The sequence below is a fragment of the Bombus impatiens genome, unplaced genomic scaffold (genome assembly GCF_000188095.3).
Source record: "Bombus impatiens unplaced genomic scaffold, BIMP_2.2 scf_1079, whole genome shotgun sequence".
Taxonomy (NCBI): Eukaryota; Metazoa; Arthropoda; class Insecta; order Hymenoptera; family Apidae; genus Bombus; species Bombus impatiens.
Window position 1 is genome coordinate 143,618 of NT_177498.1, and position 18,451 is coordinate 162,068.

The 18,451-nt window shown below is 39.9% G+C and overlaps 1 protein-coding gene across 1 annotated transcript; it reads left to right on the forward strand.

The window, feature by feature from the left end:
- The first annotated feature begins 74 nt into the window (after positions 1 to 74).
- Positions 75 to 2,791, forward strand: LOC100742996. Its single transcript, XM_012391503.3, has 3 exons — positions 75 to 1,030; positions 1,577 to 1,724; positions 1,932 to 2,791. Exons 1-3 carry the CDS (start codon positions 934 to 936, stop codon positions 2,155 to 2,157), a joined length of 471 nt encoding a protein of 156 aa, XP_012246926.1. The 5' UTR covers positions 75 to 933; the 3' UTR covers positions 2,158 to 2,791.
- Positions 2,792 to 18,451: the final 15,660 nt, after the last annotated feature.

The following is an 18,451-nucleotide window of genomic DNA, read 5'->3' on the forward strand; positions in this document are numbered from 1 at the left end:
TATCAGCACAAAACGATTGCACGTAGAAATGTACCAAATCGAATTGTTGCAGCATTGTCGGTTCTCGAGAGTAAAACAAACGATTTCCCATAAAATGAACTCGTTGGAAAAAATGAAGGACGAATGTTATCGAACAGTCTTAATACGCAACAAGTTGCACCAAACTTTGATATGTACTTCTGCCCATCATCTGCGATGTACGAAATACGCGATCATCGTCTGACAATTACCTCGCAGCGGCGAACAGCGACGATTAATATTACTCTCGATGTATGGACGAATCCAAGATTTTCTTTTCTACGTCATCGAACGTAGCGACGCGGAAAGAAAGCGTCTTTCTCATCGCTCGATATTTTAATAACGGGACAAAATGTATCGTTACTGAGCCCTATGTACACCGAACATCGATGTAAACATATCGCCATGTCTGATAAACTGCGTTTACGCTTCCTGAAAGGCAAGTCTTTATTTTTGGCGATTGGCAATTGCGAAATTAAACCGGATCCGTGCAATTCGACTTTCATCTGTGTCCTTGACGCGCCTCCGCTCGCGGTTTCGTCCTTATTCTCTCTCAAAATTCGCTCTACCTCCAGACACGCTATCAAAATGTCAATGTAAAAAAGAAAATACACGCTGCAGCAGATTCCGTGGAAAATTATCAAAGATATGTCTCGATATTCGTCGAAGATTTTCTCAGCGAGCGATATCGTTTCCTCGTTTTCTTCTCTTTTTCGTATCAGCTCAGGAAGAGAGGAAGATCTGGATCTGTTACGAGTAACGGGTACTGGTCGACCGTATTTAAGCGATCCTCCCGTAAGCAAGCAGAGCTGCGTGTGTGTCAATAAACGTTGCGTGGGTTTTAAAAAGAAATCAAAGTAGGATCCACGCTTATTTCTTCGGCTCAGTCTGTCCGTGTTCGAAAGCGTTAGACGAATGTGTGACAAGACGATTACAATTGAAAAAATGCATATCCTAACTGTGATATTCGCCGGCATTGTGACGCTATTATCGCACGTTCCTACCGCATCGAGTAAGTACTACGAATTGACACGAAAAAGTTTTAGTTAAAATCGAATATACCCACTTTCGTTGGTTGTTCGCAACTCTATCGATCAGTCTAACAGATTATTAGTAGTCAGTGGATTTTTGTGTATTTGTAAGAATTTCTAGAGTGCAAAATTGATCAGAATGTACGTAATATGAGAAAATATCTTGAAAGCGTAAAGATTGTAATAGTTCAAAGACTTTTTTGGTTTCTAATTAGCTATTAAAAAATAGTTGTTTTGTTTTAAAGTTCAATTCGTTCAAATTTCCTACTCTATTCGTTAGTTATCAAGTTTGTTCAATTTAAAATTTACGAAGGAAACTGATGGTAACATTTTATTAACAACAGATGGTAAAATAGTCGGTTTCATCTTAAATACACCGCCAATATGCGAAATATCATTGTTTTAATATTAAAAATTGTTTTAGCAATTTGTAATAATTAAAATATTAAAGTATCGGTATTTGATAATTGACAAACTATTTATATTTTTGATAATTTATATTTCTTTTCATAATTCACCTCGGCAAGGCGAGCAAAGCGCCATGGCGGATGGCCAACCGAAAGGGGCCAAATTGGCATTATCGCCCACTTCGTCGTTACAAACGGAAACGTATCAAGACAGCATCGATTATTACAATTTCCCAATCGACGATACGTACAGACCGCTTCAGAACAAGTAAGTATATAGGTTTTTCTAATCATATGATAACATATTTTTTAAATTTCCTAGAAAAATTTTTTTCTTAATTTCCTATTACAATTCCCCAAATTATAGCTCGTTTATTATATATTATATTTCAAATAAAATTACCGAGCCAATGTTCTTACGCTTAGGATTTTACGTTATGATCTTCTGTCACTAAGAATTGTCTTTATTTTCCAGAAAATGTCCACTATGCGACAGCTCGGTCTATCCCTATTGCGGAGAAAAATTGTTGCACGACGCGTGTTGTTGCACCAATCCCTATACTCACGACTTACCCTATCAGTGTAAATTAGCAGATTGCCGATTTTTACATGCAAACAGTTGCAGGGAACATCGATTAATCGCAACCTGTTGCTGCAGCGATGATTATCGGTTTTTATTGAAAAGTTTCCCGAACGCTTAACAAGCGTTAACTGCCAGGCGAATTTTCCGAAATCTGCCTATTTATTTTCATCATTTTATATCATAACATGGTACAATAAAAAAGAAAAATATCGTTAACGAGCGAAAATGAGTGAAATCGTCATAATACCTAAAAGAAATTAATTCGTCTTAATTAATTTTTACTTTCCTATGCAAAAACGAACGCGAAATCTGTCGGCCCTTTGATATCACTGGGCCACGTGACACAATCACCCGTTTTTTCGTTGCAAAATCTTTCGCGCGTTACTGTTCCCATTTTGTTATCAATTCGTAAAGTTACCACTGTAACGTATCAGTACGTTTCCCAGCATTTGAGATTTGTAACAACTGTATCACTCGTACACACATTGTTATCGAATACAAGCTTTTGAATACAAATTCTTATTAATACCTAAATTTCTTTTTTTCATTAAGCAAGTAGAGACAATACAAAATTATAGATTCAGTGCTCGCAAATTTACGTTACATAGAGGATTATTACCACCCGGCAGCTTTTGGACGATGCAGCAGCGAAGATAACCGCACGATGTCGAAAGGATTCGTTCAACACAAATTTGAGCTCGGAGGATCGTTACATGGAAGATCCAGCAGATGATGTAAATCTTAAGCGACGCAAAGTCACGCTGCATATCTACTACTAGGCAACCCACCACCTAACCATCGTTTTTCTCCAGCCACGCCCATGCAAATAATTATACACATATATATACACATATATCTTATGTATATATACATATATAGTTTTAAGAGGGATTGTAAACGGATTTATAAACGTAATTTATAAGAATTTTGTTATACGTAATTTAGTAATTAAGTATATAACTTGGAAATTATTCTATTTGTCCGTAGCGAAGAATTCAGGTTGGCGCGACAAAACGTGTGCTGACATCTATCAAAAGAGGCAGGAACAGCGACTTGGAGAATGTCTGGACAGATGGCGCCACGTGATTTGTGCCAAGGTAGAATCGCTGGGTGGTGCGACAAAACGTGTGCTGACATCTATCAAAAGAGGCAGGAACAGCGACTTGGAGAATGCGAGGACAGATGGCGCCACGTGATTTGGCCGGAGGTAGAATCGCTGGGTTGCGTGACAAAACGTGTGCTGACATCTATCAAAAGAGGCAGGAACAGCGACTTGGAGAATGCGAGGACAGATGGCGCCACGTGATTTGGCCGGAGGTAGAATCGCTGGGTTGCGTGACAAAACGTGTGCTGACATCTATCAAAAGAGGCAGGAACAGCGACTTGGAGAATGCGAGGACAGATGGCGCCACGTGATTTGGCCGGAGGTAGAATCGCTGGGTTGCGTGACAAAACGTGTGCTGACATCTATCAAAAGAGGCAGGAACAGCGACTTGGAGAATGCGAGGACAGATGGCGCCACGTGATTTGGCCGGAGGTAGAATCGCTGGGTTGCGTGACAAAACGTGTGCTGACATCTATCAAAAGAGGCAGGAACAGCGACTTGGACAATGTTTGGACAGATGGCGCCACATGATTTGTCCGGAGGTAGAATCGCTGGGTGGTGCGTCAAACCGTGTGCTGACATCTATCAAAAGAGGCAGGAACAGCGACTTGGAGAATGTTTGGACAGATGGCGCCACATGGTTTGTCTGTAGAGAGGATCGCAGGGTGGTGCGACAAAACGTGTGCTGACATCTATCAAAAGAGGCAGGAACAGCGACTTGGAGAATGTTTGGACAGATGGCGCCACATGGTTTGTCTGTAGAGAGGATCGCAGGGTGGTGCGACAAAACGTGTGCTGACATCTATCAAAAGAGGCAGGAACAGCGACTTGGAGAATGTTTGGACAGATGGCGCCACATGGTTTGTCTGTAGAGAGGATCGCAGGGTGGTGCGACAAAACGTGTGCTGACATCTATCAAAAGAGGCAGGAACAGCGACTTGGAGAATGTTTGGACAGATGGCGCCACATGGTTTGTCTGTAGAGAGGATCGCAGGGTGGTGCGACAAAACGTGTGCTGACATCTATCAAAAGAGGCAGGAACAGCGACTTGGAGAATGTTTGGACAGATGGCGCCACATGGTTTGTCTGTAGAGAGGATCGCAGGGTGGTGCGACAAAACGTGTGCTGACATCTATCAAAAGAGGCAGGAACAGCGACTTGGAGAATGTTTGGACAGATGGCGCCACATGGTTTGTCTGTAGAGAGGATCGCAGGGTGGTGCGACAAAACGTGTGCTGACATCTATCAAAAGAGGCAGGAACAGCGACTTGGAGAATGTCTGGACAGATGGCGCCACGTGATTTGTGCCAAGGTAGAATCGCTGGGTGGTGCGACAAAACGTGTGCTGACATCTATCAAAAGAGGCAGGAACAGCGACTTGGAGAATGTCTGGACAGATGGCGCCACGTGATTTGTGCCAAGGTAGAATCGCTGGGTGGTGCGACAAAACGTGTGCTGACATCTATCAAAAGAGGCAGGAACAGCGACTTGGAGAATGTCTGGACAGATGGCGCCACGTGATTTGTCCGGAGGTAGAATCGCTGGGTGGTGCGACAAAACGTGTGCTGACATCTATCAAAAGAGGCAGGAACAGCGACTTGGAGAATGCGAGGACAGATGGCGCCACGTGATTTGGCCGGAGGTAGAATCGCTGGGTGGTGCGACAAAACTTGTGCTGACATCTATCAAAAGAGGCAGGAACAGCGACTTGGAGAATGTTTGGACAGATGGCGCCACGTGATTTGTGCGGAGGTAGAATCGCCGGGTGGTGCGACAAAACGTGTACTGACATCTATCAAAAGAGGCAGGAACAGCGACTTGGAGAATGCGAGGACAGATGGCGCCACGTGATTTGGCCGGAGGTAGAATCGCTGGGTTGCGTGACAAAACGTGTGCTGACATCTATCAAAAGAGGCAGGAACAGCGACTTGGACAATGTTTGGACAGATGGCACTATATGGTTTATCCATAGACAGAGAAAGCAGTTACGTTTAAAAAGGACGCGTAATTTCGCGATAAGAGTAAGCAGTAGTGTGCAACATGTGTAAGTATATAAATCAATTGCATCTTTGAGATGCATCGATCGCGATCCTATCATATACAAAATCATTACCATGTCAACAAAACAATTACCACGCCAACAAAATCTTCATCGCATCAACAAAATAATCACCACGTAAAAAAACAATCACAAAATCGATTATAGTTAACGCTAAATAATTGTAATTACTTATAATTCATTATGTTCCGACTTTTACAATTATGTTCAAGAATTAACTATTTATCGATTGAATTTCAGCAGTTACACGTTGATCCTTACGCTTGTATTTCATTTTTTAATCATTCTCGTATTTAAGCATCCGCAGCGTTGTTCATCCTGTCGTAATACGTATCGAGAATATGTGCCTTGCAAATACGAAGTTAAACGAGTTTAAAGAAATAGGATGAACAGAAAATTTGCGTGCGTTAACGAGCGACGCAAATATGGAACGTAAATAACGATAAACGCATAATGAATCAATGGCGATATTTAATCATGCCACTTTGTGCAGTTGGAAAATGGGTCAGTGAGTCTGTAACAGATACACCGTTTAATTATGTATGGCAATTAGTCTTAACGCGCGCCCGATAAAACGCCACCGAAATTAAACTCGTTAATGAGACGTGCTTTTCTCTCCAGAGAAATATCGTTACGGAATTACGCGCGTCCCAAGTAAATAAATACGAGTAAATCCTTCGTCGCAGGAAGTACGAAACACTTCGTTCGATAAGTTTATCGCGCAACCGAAATTAAATCGGACAAGCAGAAGAAAAGAGAAAACTGTTTAAACGGTATCCGTGATTAGCGATGATATCGAACGAGGTTCGAGGTCGTTCGTGTATTCTTTTTCCCGTCAATAATAAGTGTAATTATATTTATTACTGATTTTCCCTTGAAGTTTGCACGCTCCCATTAAATGGCGATTTATCGTCCGTTTCGAAACTGCAAGACTTAAATAACAGTTCTCATCATTTACGCTTGAAAAAAGAAAACATTGAGCAACCTCGATCGCAACTTCATAATGTGGATCATTGATTACGAAATCAATCGTAATTGGAGAAATGACCGATCCAACGGCCTCCTTCTTTCTTTTCATTCTTTATTTTAATATCGTTCTGGCGAAAACAATATCAATCTCAATGAATAATAACGTTACAGGACGATAAGACGGCACGTTTAACGGAGAATATCGAATCGACTCCGTATTATTAAGAGGAAAAAGTACCGACAAGCACGCCGATGATAAATATTTTCTACCATACCATACGTTAATAATTACATAAACAAATTATCACCTACTACTCGGTTACTTCGTAATCGTCTTTCCAATAAGCGAAATATCGCATCTATCGGCTGACGAATCCGAGCTTCGCGGTGGTAGCTGCGATCTTTCGGAATTACGCTAGGCTGCGTCTAACGGTAACGGTACGTACGCCCCGCGCTCCTCTTTAACCGTGGAATCCTCGCGAGGGGAACGATCCCTCTTCTTTAAAAAAGAAAAAAAAAAGAAGGAAAAAAAAGAATACTAGGAAAAGGAAGGCGACGTTTTTCGAAGTAGATGCATCGACCCTCGGTCTCGGGGGTAAATGTTTGCCAAGAGCCGAGGTCAGAGTCAAGGTCGTACACGTGTCGAGGGGACCGAATCGGTGGCCCAGCGGAACACACGTGCACCCCCACTTCCTTGCAGGCAGACAGTGGGACTGCAGGTAGATCGGGAAAACGCTTTTGAACAGTCGATTGCTCGATTCTAGACGGACGTGCGTCCGTAAATCGATCGATCGGTCTGTCGCGCTCAAAGTCAAGGACTACGGCCGTCGTCGACTAATGGAAATGCGTTTCATTCGTAATGTTTCCTATTGCGTACGTATAGTTTTGTTGGTGTAACGTTCAAACGAATCACGCTTCCAGAATGTACACCGTAATCTTCTTCAGATTTCGACAAATTTCATTCGAAACGAAGTTCAAAGATAACGGCTTGGAAATACCCGGTTTATTGCCTTTACATCAGCAACAATATAGCAGAGTAATTCCACCGAATATAGAGCAGCGAATAATTCGGATCTTAATGTCGTTCCTTTGAATTTCGACCAGCGTATTTTCTATAGGTGAGTTTAAGTCGCGAATAACGTAGAATCATCGCGTAACGCGACAGAATTCCACCGAATTACCTCGATTTCGGTTACCTTTGGACGAATTTACGCGCCACAGATCCCCGAGGAGGCGTGCGTTTCTAACGTAGGTAGTTAACGATCGACCCGACAGAATCGGTTCATTCGAATGCAAATCATCGATACGCGGTGCGTTTAATCATCTCGAAATTACATTTAGCCATTATTTAAATCACGTTTTTACCAATGCCTGTTTGTTTAAATAATGCTCAGATTGAAATGATTATACCACGTATGTGCGTACCGAACGTTATACATTTAACGTAAAAACGATGCTTTCGATTAATTATCGCAGCTTCGATAACTATCGTTGTAATTATGATATATAGTTTACCACGTACACGTAAGTACGCGAGAAGAAAAACTGCAATCCTTTTTGGTACACCATGATACTTCTTTTTAACGTTTCGAAATGTATCTCTATCGCTGTAACCTTTGATTGTAAAAAAAAAAATTTAAGAATAAATATATATTAACGTTACTTTGATAAACTATTACCCTGATAAGGGTGCCGTACGATGTTCATTAGCGTGTTACAGCTTCTGACACGTGTATAGTATTTCTTCTTCTTCTTCTTCTTCTTCTTTTTTCAGTTACATCACGAAGATAAGTGAAATGGTCGCGATAATCCGTATTTATACATAGTAGCAAATTCAACTTTTTTCGATGCAGATTAAGTAATGACCGAAATACACGAATATAAGTAATAAGATAAACGAAATGAGTCGGAGCGGAACGTGCGCAAACATCGTCGAAATACGTATTACAAAATGTCAGATTTCCAGAAGCGACGAAGAATTTTGGAAGTTTTCCGAAATCGATGAAATTCAACGAATCGGATAATTTCATTTTTTCGGAGACGATTAAATCTTTTTTAATGAAATTTTCGTCGTATTCGAGTCTTAGAGTAATCTTATCGAACGATTAGACGATTTTAACGAACCGTCTTCGGAGTCGCGTATTTCGCGTTGAAGTGGATAGGTATTTCACCTTGTTGGCTAGCCGGCACGTGGCTCTTTGCAACGTAAACAGACGCGCAGCCAGACGCGGCAATCGCGCGTAAGAGGAATATGCATTTCAGATCCACTTATCGTAAGAACATCTCATACCGGAAATCTTTATCCCAATCTCGAAAGTTAACGCGTTAATTGCCCCGACTAACGATATCTAACGAAAGCGCGTTTGGTAATCTCGGGAAAAATCCGATCGGAACAAAATTTTCTTCCTGCGAACACTAACAAACGTTTATGGATATTCGATATACGTACTTTCTCTTTTTACAGTCGTTTCCTATTCGGATACCTTCCTCCCATCTTTTAAAACTTTTTCTCTCTTATTGGATATCACAGGTATTTTTCGATTCGTAATTCATAATAAAATTCATAATAAAACAATTCATAATTACGTTACGATATGTTATATGTTAACTACGTCATAAACGAAATAACAAATATTATCTTTATTAAAGAAATTGGTGTTGACACGACACAACACAGCAGAAATGGAATATAAACATTCGTTGTTTTTGCGTGGAAGAGGAAACAGCAATTGAAGTCATTCGAAGAACGATAGTAGGCGTTGTGCCATTATCAATGTAGGTGTCATTAAGGACCATGGAAGCGATAACGTATCAATTACATCGAGAAGGCAAATTCGATGACGAGACGTTAAGACCAGACGGAGAGATAATTTTTTTCCCTACCCGTATTATCTCACACTTTTGTCGACTTAATATCTGTAATTTCAACTTTCCTTAACCTTTTAACCCCGAGTATTACAGTGCTCTATAGTGTAATGTATATCAACTATTTTACATAAACACAGATAATTTGCAAATAATTTACAGCTGATCGTATTTAAATTACGAATAAATCAGATGCGAGACTGAAAAAAGTGGATGAATGAAACAGGAAATGAATGACAAAAGAAGACGAATGAAAAAAATATTACTACGATCTTTTTTACTAAAATTTCCTATTGAATTAATTTTCAATATCTATCTTCTACTTAATCGTATAACATTTTCGTTGTTGAAACAATATTTTAAGCGGATACGGTGACATTAACTTATTATATATATTATTGTAACTAATCTGCAATATCTCTACATCCCAGTATACTTTGTTAATATATTCCTAATATTGTAATAGACGATGGAATTATCTAATATACATATAGCTATTTCTTTTCTCATCTATTAAGGAGAAACTAACAAATTTCCTAGATATTAGCAAGATGACTCGTCGAACGTCTATGCGACTAGTCTATGCGTATCCCGAGTACGATCTACCCTAGCGGACTATTCTAGAAGGGCTCGTACATACTAGAGAACTCTGCCTAAGGAATTAGGAAGGATCGTGAGAATCTCCCATGTTCTTAGCGGACATCTAAAGACGTCAAGGACGCCGGAGGGTTACACGTGCCGACCATTTCAGGGCAACAACCCCCGACGCCAGGAACTCCAAAGAAATTCCAATCCGTCCCTCCTTCCACTCTTTCTAGATAAATTCATAAAATCGCCTTTCTCTTTTTCTTTCTCCTGCCGTTTTTCCATTCCTTCGTGTCCTATTTGCCTCGTTTTCTTTACGCGTTTATCGGAATCCTGAAACCCGCGAAACGAGTCTCGACAATGCTTTTATGACGCTTAAATAATTTTCGAGACATTTCAATCTTATTTTCATTTGGCAGAACCGAACGATAAATACGCATTGAAAAATTCAAGCACGTATTACGTGCAACCAATGCGTATTAGATATTCATTACGCGTGTATTTCATCTTCACGCTCTGGCTGATCTTGTCGTCCCGCGTGTACTCCTATAATCTGTAGCCTCGTTTTCCATTTTCCGTCGAGGACTTCTCGAAAAAAGTTACGAGAAAAATGGAGAATGTCAAATTTTAGAAAACGAAAATTTACTTTTTAATATCGTAATGCCACGACTTCGTATTTTCTTAAATATCGTTATAAAAATAAAATATCACTTTATTCTCCATCCTGTTCTGCATTGTATTCGCTTATAACTTTAGGCGATACACAACGCATTAAACTCTAAAAAATGGAAAGTATTCGTTTCTCGTTGCACGCCCGAATTTCTACCGCAAAAGTGAGAAAATTTGAATTCGCAATGCGAAGAGCGCATACGGAAGTATACGAAAAAATGTTAACCTCAAAATTCATTGCAATTGGCAGTCGCCCTTTTTCCCTGCACCCTACGCGCGTTACCAACTTGGCTACGATATCAAGATCGAATTCAAATTTCGAGTTTATCCAAATCGGTCGGTGATGCTGAATCGTGCGTGTCAATGAACGCGAAAATAAATCGATTCGGCCGAACTTTGTTCCACGTGTATTTCTGACGTTGAACTGCCATCTGTGATACGTTTACGGTAACTTTCTACGACTATTCGCAATCTGATCGAAAATACTTTCTCCTACTTTCGATGGCTGATGGTAACGTCATTACGATCGGTACGGTCGATCGATAAAGTTCGACTGGGTATCGGACTATGGTCGGAAAAAAGTCTCTACAACCGTATGCACATTTCCTACGAACATTTGCCGCGGATAACACGTCGGTCGAGCGAGATGACGTAACTTTGGTACGCATCGTCGATATTTTTCTCGTACGAAGAAATCCGCGAACGGACCGCGTACCAGACCAGTCTGGTGTTACCGAAACGAATCGGGTCTTCGTCCTTGTAAGTTTCAGCCACGTGAACGACTTATTATAGGTGGCACATTCGGTTCGTACGGCGGTTTAATGAATGCAACCGTTCTTGGAATTCGTACGACCCGACGAGAGCGGCCGAAAATAAACCGCGTTAATTGAAACTCTCCGTTACACTGTATGCCAATTTAGTTACGCAAACTGTCGGACTGATATCTCAGCAATTGATCCGTTTATGGAAATTGATTATGTCGTTCGACTTGTGAAATTATTTTAATCTCAGCGTTTTACATGGCGCCTCGCGTCTGTCGATTATAGCAGGGACACGTCCACCAATAATAAGTATTATATTACAATAAAATTCAGAGATTATCGTATTCGCGTAATTTAAGAATAGATCGACAATTTTTTAGTACCAATTTACATAGTAATCGGTCAATATGTTACGATGCAATTTGTGAACTGTCAAACTGACATAATCGAGGGATAGATTGGCGATCTTTAGGTACAAATTTACATAGTAATTAATGATATTTTAAATTACAAGTTTGTATAATCTATCGATAAAGGTACGCTAAATTCCATCGCGAAGAAAGTGTCGACAATATGTGCATGTTAACAACGTATGCATACGATTTATTTGAACAATGTTATCATTTTAAAAAACACGCATATTGCATAATATTAATTACCGCGTGTCATCGAATACTTCAAAGATAAGGGGACTCGACGAATAATCTCAAAACGACCGTAACCGTGTAAGATACAAAGTCTTAATGGAAAAAATTTAATAGTTTAAACGACGTGCCAGAGTGTTTTGTAAGATTTAGGCGATTTTCAGAATCCATTGCACGGTTTGAACGACAAAACTCTACTGATAATTCTACGTAACGAATGCTTCGATTGTTTCAAGCGATTCCGTGTTATTAGATGGATCAGTCTGAAAATACAAATTACAAATTAACTTGCAGTCAATACGGTGCTATGCCCGATCATCTTTGCGCTAATTTTATCGCGCGAAATTCCTTTTATTTATGTTCTCTTATTTTAATTGCATAACGGTCGTTTTTAACGTCAGAGCTACTAACGTCTAATGTACGTTTAAATTAATAACCATATTACACACACGTAAGAATAAACATATTAATCTCAGAAGATTAAAGCAACTGCAAATTCCTAGTACGATAGTGGAAGAAAAAAATCTGAAAGCTGTAGTATATTCGCTGGCAGCACAGCTCATAGTCGAAACATTCGTCGGAGAGGAAAGAAACGACGAAGAGAAGATAAAGCGGAGGTAGAGTAAAAAAAAAGATTAGTCGAAGAAGTCGTGAAACGCAGTCGCATTTGTCAAATGCATCTGTCAGATGCAGAACGATAAAAAACCAGAGTACTAAGAGGTGTTGGCGCACTGGTTATAATATACATACATATGTATGTAATGGGAGGCGTCGCTGTCAGGATAAATGCAAATAGATTCGCAGTGATTACCGAAGATATATTGTCCGTCGTAGAATAGAACGGGATTCCCTTCCACGTGGAGACAATCGGAGTTTTCCGAGTAGATCGCGTTACACGTGGAAATGCGTCGTATTGCGTAATATGGAAGGTCGCTTGTTTGCTAACTCGGAAGATCAGGGAGCCGAGGTCAGGCACGTGGAACTGACGTGTTACGAGAGGACGCGACGACGCGTATATGCATATAGTAAAAACCCTTTATACAGGGTATCCTCGATTTAAACGTCCAAATTTTGGCAGCGTGAAAGGTGCTGATAAACTAAGAAAAAGAAGAAACTAAGAAAAGAAGAAGGAAAGTTTTCGTTTTTACCTGGCCGATAAAACTTTGCGTCTCAGCCTGCGTCCGATTACGCCTAACCACCTAACTGCTACGTTACATGGAACAACGACCGTCCTAATTGCATCTACACGCTCCCGCGTATCTAATCGAGCCCAACGTTCCTTGCTTCGCATCGAAACTTTACGCGTTTTCGCGCTAATTCGACGATAAACCGATAATATCGAAACGATTTCCCTATATCCGACACGACGATCGAAATTGACTCAACGAGAGAGATCTCGCGCGAATTATAGCGCAGAGAGGTTGTCTAGAGTGTACGGTGCGATTCGCGTCAGTTTAAGTTAGGCTCGATAAGGTTATACGAATTTCAATAACGCTAAGGAATAATTATTGCACAGGCTGAACGTTATCACGTTGAAAGGTGCACGTCTTATCGTTCTCGTGGCACGTGTTCCTCAATGACAAGTTCGACGAACCGGCTATTCATTGTCACAGTGCGTTATTCCTTGCATCGGAGTAAGCTTCAACTTTTTGAATAGTTCTGTACAGTTCCTTTGGTTTCCGGCTGAACGTTGCAACAGAATCAATCGGGTATAAGAATCAGCCTTTCAGGTAGCCATACACAGGTAGGGTGCACAAAAAGGTTGGGAAAAACTCCAGGCGTATAGTAGTACTTATCGAAAGAAGGGAAAAGGTCTCGACGAACATGGGTCCAAAAACGCATTAGTTTCTAGGGTTAGTTTCTGAGTTACGAGGTGTCTTTGTCGGCAAGACATTACCCTTGCAGCGTGTGTTCGATACGTCCCTCGTTTATTTCAACCTGCACCCTGACGCGTATTCTCGTAGAAATAACATTTTTGAAGTTTTTCCCAACTTTTCTCTATACTTTGCATATATTCGTCACATTGTGGCCTCTGTATATGGTTAATCGTTCATCTTATTTGTTATCTTAAACTTAAATTAGTCTCGAATCATAAACAGTATAGTAAGGTCTGGGATTTATCTCAACCTATAAATAGACGCCTAACTGTTGTAATAACATTCCTTTGATCTCTATTGCAACTCGGTTCTGTTGCTCGAATTTCCTACCACATACGCGCATCTCTCTCGCTGATCTGCCTCCTAATAAACTAATCGTATTCTCCTTGCATATTTGGCTTGCCAAGTAGCGTTATCGATTTACTCGATCTTTCTAATCGCGCGTTATTTTCAGGAAGGAAGAGAGCGAGAGGAAAAGAGAGAAGATGGAAAGGAAGAGAAAGAGGAGGGAGCATATGTTACGCGTTGCATATCGATGTAATGTGCATTGACATCTAGCAGAAGGACACGATTCATTCAAATGCTGATAGACGTTTCAACGACGTCGTATAGACGAGTTTCTACGAACTGCAAATCGTTTACCTTTTATCTGCCGAAGTCCATCGTTCATCTATCTTTGACATTGTTATCTAACTCGTTATGTTGCATCGACATCGGGCTTCTTAAAAATTAGCTTCGCCGATATATCGAAGAAACATCGTCGATATATTTCTTCGATCAAGATAAGGATGGAACTGCGTATTCGTTGTTGGAAGCGTTATTAAAGAGTTACATCGATGAAAGAAAAGGACGTAAGAAACGAACGGTAACGAACGTGCGTTAAATACGAGTTAATAAGAAATATTTACGCTTGTAAGTAGTCGGAAGATATTATAACACTTGCACGACTCTAATTAAAATACAAGATTAGCAGCGGCAAAACATTTAATTTATGATACGAAGAAGTATCGTGATATTTCCTACTTACTAATAGATTACACATTTCTGATCAATTCGTATTTTACAACGCAGTAACGTACGTTCGTTACAATTCTAATTTTTTGCCACAACTCTTTAACGATTCATCCAATGGCATATGTGACACATTGTCCTTATCTCAACTCATAGAATGTACGGACGGTTGGGAAGAAATTCGGACACCCGGTACATTTTGCATCGTCTGTATCCATAGATCGGCGTTAAATCGCAGAGATAAAATTAATAAAATACGATGTAAAAGCGATCACGGGGCTGTTAATTTAAATACCAGTAGCTAGTAGCACGCAGATATCGATCGAATATAGATCGGACATCAGATGGAACGAAAGGTATTGCAAAAAATTTGCAAATGTATTAACTGTACAGGCCGGCGAAGAGGGGAAGAAAAAATTAATGGCGTTCTCCGTTAATTGTCCTTGGCTTCCTACACGTTCTCGTTTCAATAGCTACCAAAGAGACACAATCGAATTAATCAAACGCATCGAAACTGCCTTAACTACGGTAGAACTGCGTTTATCCGAACTGATGTCATCGCAATGCCCGATTTACCGAATGTGGCCATGCTCCGTATCGCTTATACGAATAAAGGTTTTTGCCAATTTTGCTTTAGTACCAGTAACGGATGCCATTTTCCGCCTCAAATACCTATGGATTTTATTAGCGTTTACATACAATGCGTTCTTTCCTCTATTCGATCGAGTGAATTCTGACTATCACAATTTAGTACGAAACTAGTGATTATAACCAGTAACAATAGCGTTCCAACTATCGGAACAAAATAATGATCAAAGAAATCGAGAGTGATGCGAATCCAACGCGATTAGCAAAAATATACGATGTCGGAGAAGCCACGATCGCAGACGTTAAAAATCAAAAACACGATATCGAAAATTATCCGAAGCATGTGAATTCCTCGGATGTTGGCGTCAGTAGAAGAACCCTAAATATACCGATGAAATGGGTTTGTTGCGATAAAGACGATAATAATGACGATTTTATACAAATGGAAACAGCAAACGAAAGTGGTAATGGAGAGATGCCTTCCCATTCCGAAACATTCGTGGCATTCGAAAAAAGAGCTTCGGTGATTCCAAGTACAAAAAGAACGTGACTCTATGCAGTTATTTATGTTGAAAGAATTATGCGACTTACGTGACGGGTGGAAAGATATGAGATTCACAAATATCCAAAGAAACTGTCGATTAATCTCAGTCAGTATTATTTGAACAAATGAAATTTCATATGACAAAAAGTGATTGTTCTATTATCAGAACAGTTTTGGTTCAGAACCCTATGGTTCGTAAGAAATAAGGGAAGCTCTACTGTATTTACAAATTTCAACTTGGTAGAATCTATATATATAAAAATTAACTCCGATTATACGAATGACAAATAGCGAAAGAAGGGAGAACTAGTGGATTATTATTATCCGACTTGTTCGGTTAAGCTAAGTCTACATCGACGGACAATTGTCCACGGACACGTGTTGCAGCCAATCAACATCTGTCTTTCGTGGAAAATCCGCAGAAAGGCAGATTCTGATTAACTGTGATACGTGTCCGCGGACACTTGTCCGCCAATGTAGACTCAGCTTTATGCGATACGTCTAGTCTAGTTATCCGACACGCTTGTCCTCCGATCGAAAAATCTAGTTTTACTGTATCTAATGACATATAACCATATATAACTATAGAAAATAACCACATCCGTCTATATTAAATGGATAATATTTTCACATTTGTACAATGCGATGAAAACTTCATTTGTATTTTATCGATACAAGATCGACAAGAAATTGTCGATCATTTGCTCGTCGCAAGACTGCAAATGTTTATGCATTCGTGTACGTAAAACGTAAAGGTCTGCCGAACGCGTATGATACGCGAAACTGTATAAATTCTGCGTTAGTTGCGTTTATAGAAACATAAATTTGTATAGAAATATAGTACAAGAAATCGCAGTCCACTCATTAGCGAAAAACCTGTCGAGAATATTAGGAATAAGAGGGTAGAACGCGCGAAAATTACCTACGGATACGTTTGTGCGAAATACGTCGACTATCAAATTATGCAATCAATCGTTATCGATCTTTATAGCCTGGCGATCATTCGGATAGAAACTCCTAACGAGTATCGACCGGTCTTACTTGCGTTCTCAAAGATAACTCGAAATTCGTTTACTCGAAGCATCCTGCGTCTCGTTCGCGGTTTTACGTGCTTTTTTCAATCACATTTTTATACATCTCGTGTGCATCGCTTCGTCTTCGTTGTTTATCTGAACTTAGCCTTTGTTCGATCGTCGGATTCTTTCGGTTCGCGCCTAACAGTGTTCGTAATTTGGCATGTGCTTAATCAAATCAGACTCGCCATTGTCAGTGAATGGATCATTGCCTGTACAAGTAGATGATTTCGAAAGAGATGCAAAGGGAGTCGAAATCGAAAGTGCAACATTGGCACCGATTAAAATATCTTCTTGGAGAGAGAACGTTGTCAGCACGTTCAGGCAAACGTTGCGCTGTGTTTTCGTTTAGTTTGGAATTCTTCACGGAAATTTTCTGTCCATCAAAGGTAACGACTACGAGGAAACGAACGTTGGCAGTGAAAGTGGCAACTCGTTTAGCGAAGATTAACAGTTTGATTGTGTTTGGTCGTGCTCGTGAAAAGATTGTTAGAGATACGCTACATACCTATGTATTTCATCTAAAATTCTTGAAATCATTTCGTAGTTACGCGCGAAGCAAAGTGATAACTTTCTTCTCGTGAAAACGGTAGCTTTCTTTCGTGTATTACGTTATGTATATTTACGATATTAAAAACAACGTGCAGGAGGCACGGTCAATGTAATTCTTAAATCTGAAGAACATGGATACGTTCATCATCCGTTACGTTTCCAGATCACAAAGGTTAAATGTTTCGTCGTTGATGATAAGTAGAGCGCAAATTTTTATGCATTTATAGGAAATTTAAACGCAGAGTACAAACGATACGTCAAAATATATAGGACATTAATTTTTAAACCGTAATACGGTTTTCTACCAAGTCTGTACTTTTTTAATTATATTCTAGAAAACACGAACTCGCACAAGAATGCGTTTAGTAATAATTATCAGGAGAATTAATAGGCCTGTTTCGAGTGCGATTCGCTGATAAAAATATGTCTTGGGAAATTTACATTACGCTTCGACGAGTTCGGCTGCACCTTTGCACGAACCGCTCGAAACAACCAATTTCCAAACCAACTTCGCTTTCCTTTCTAGATTTTTCTAATCTCGCGTCAAGATCGAATTTTCTCGTATTTTGTTCGAAGTAAAAATACGTTTTTAACGCTGCGATATATAATTAGATTAGTTGAGCGATATAATTAGATTCAGATCAAAGAAATATCAGAGACTGACACAATTTGCAAAGTATATTTTGTAAAGGTGTTCGTTCATCGTCCGTTGGACCGGGTATTGGCGATATTTCTCGAACAAAACGATCAAAAAAGTAGATCACCGTATGTGACAAGTTATTTCGCCGAGAAATCCTTGAATGTAAACGTAGCTTGAACCGATAGCGTTTAAATCGTTCGTAATCTCTCGTGTATCTTTCACATTGTTACTATTCGCATGTATTATTTATACGCGTGCACATAACAAACATGGACAACGTGGACGATGTGGAGAACGTACAGGTATTCACGAAACTCGATTTTCTATAGGATAACTGACCGTTTGTATTGTCCCTGCAAATCGTTGCGCATAAATATGAATCGCGCGATCGAAGAGGCTGGAGCATGGTACGCGTGTACTATCGGAAAAATTCATGCGGCGTATGAACCGATATTCCGTGCAAATGTAAA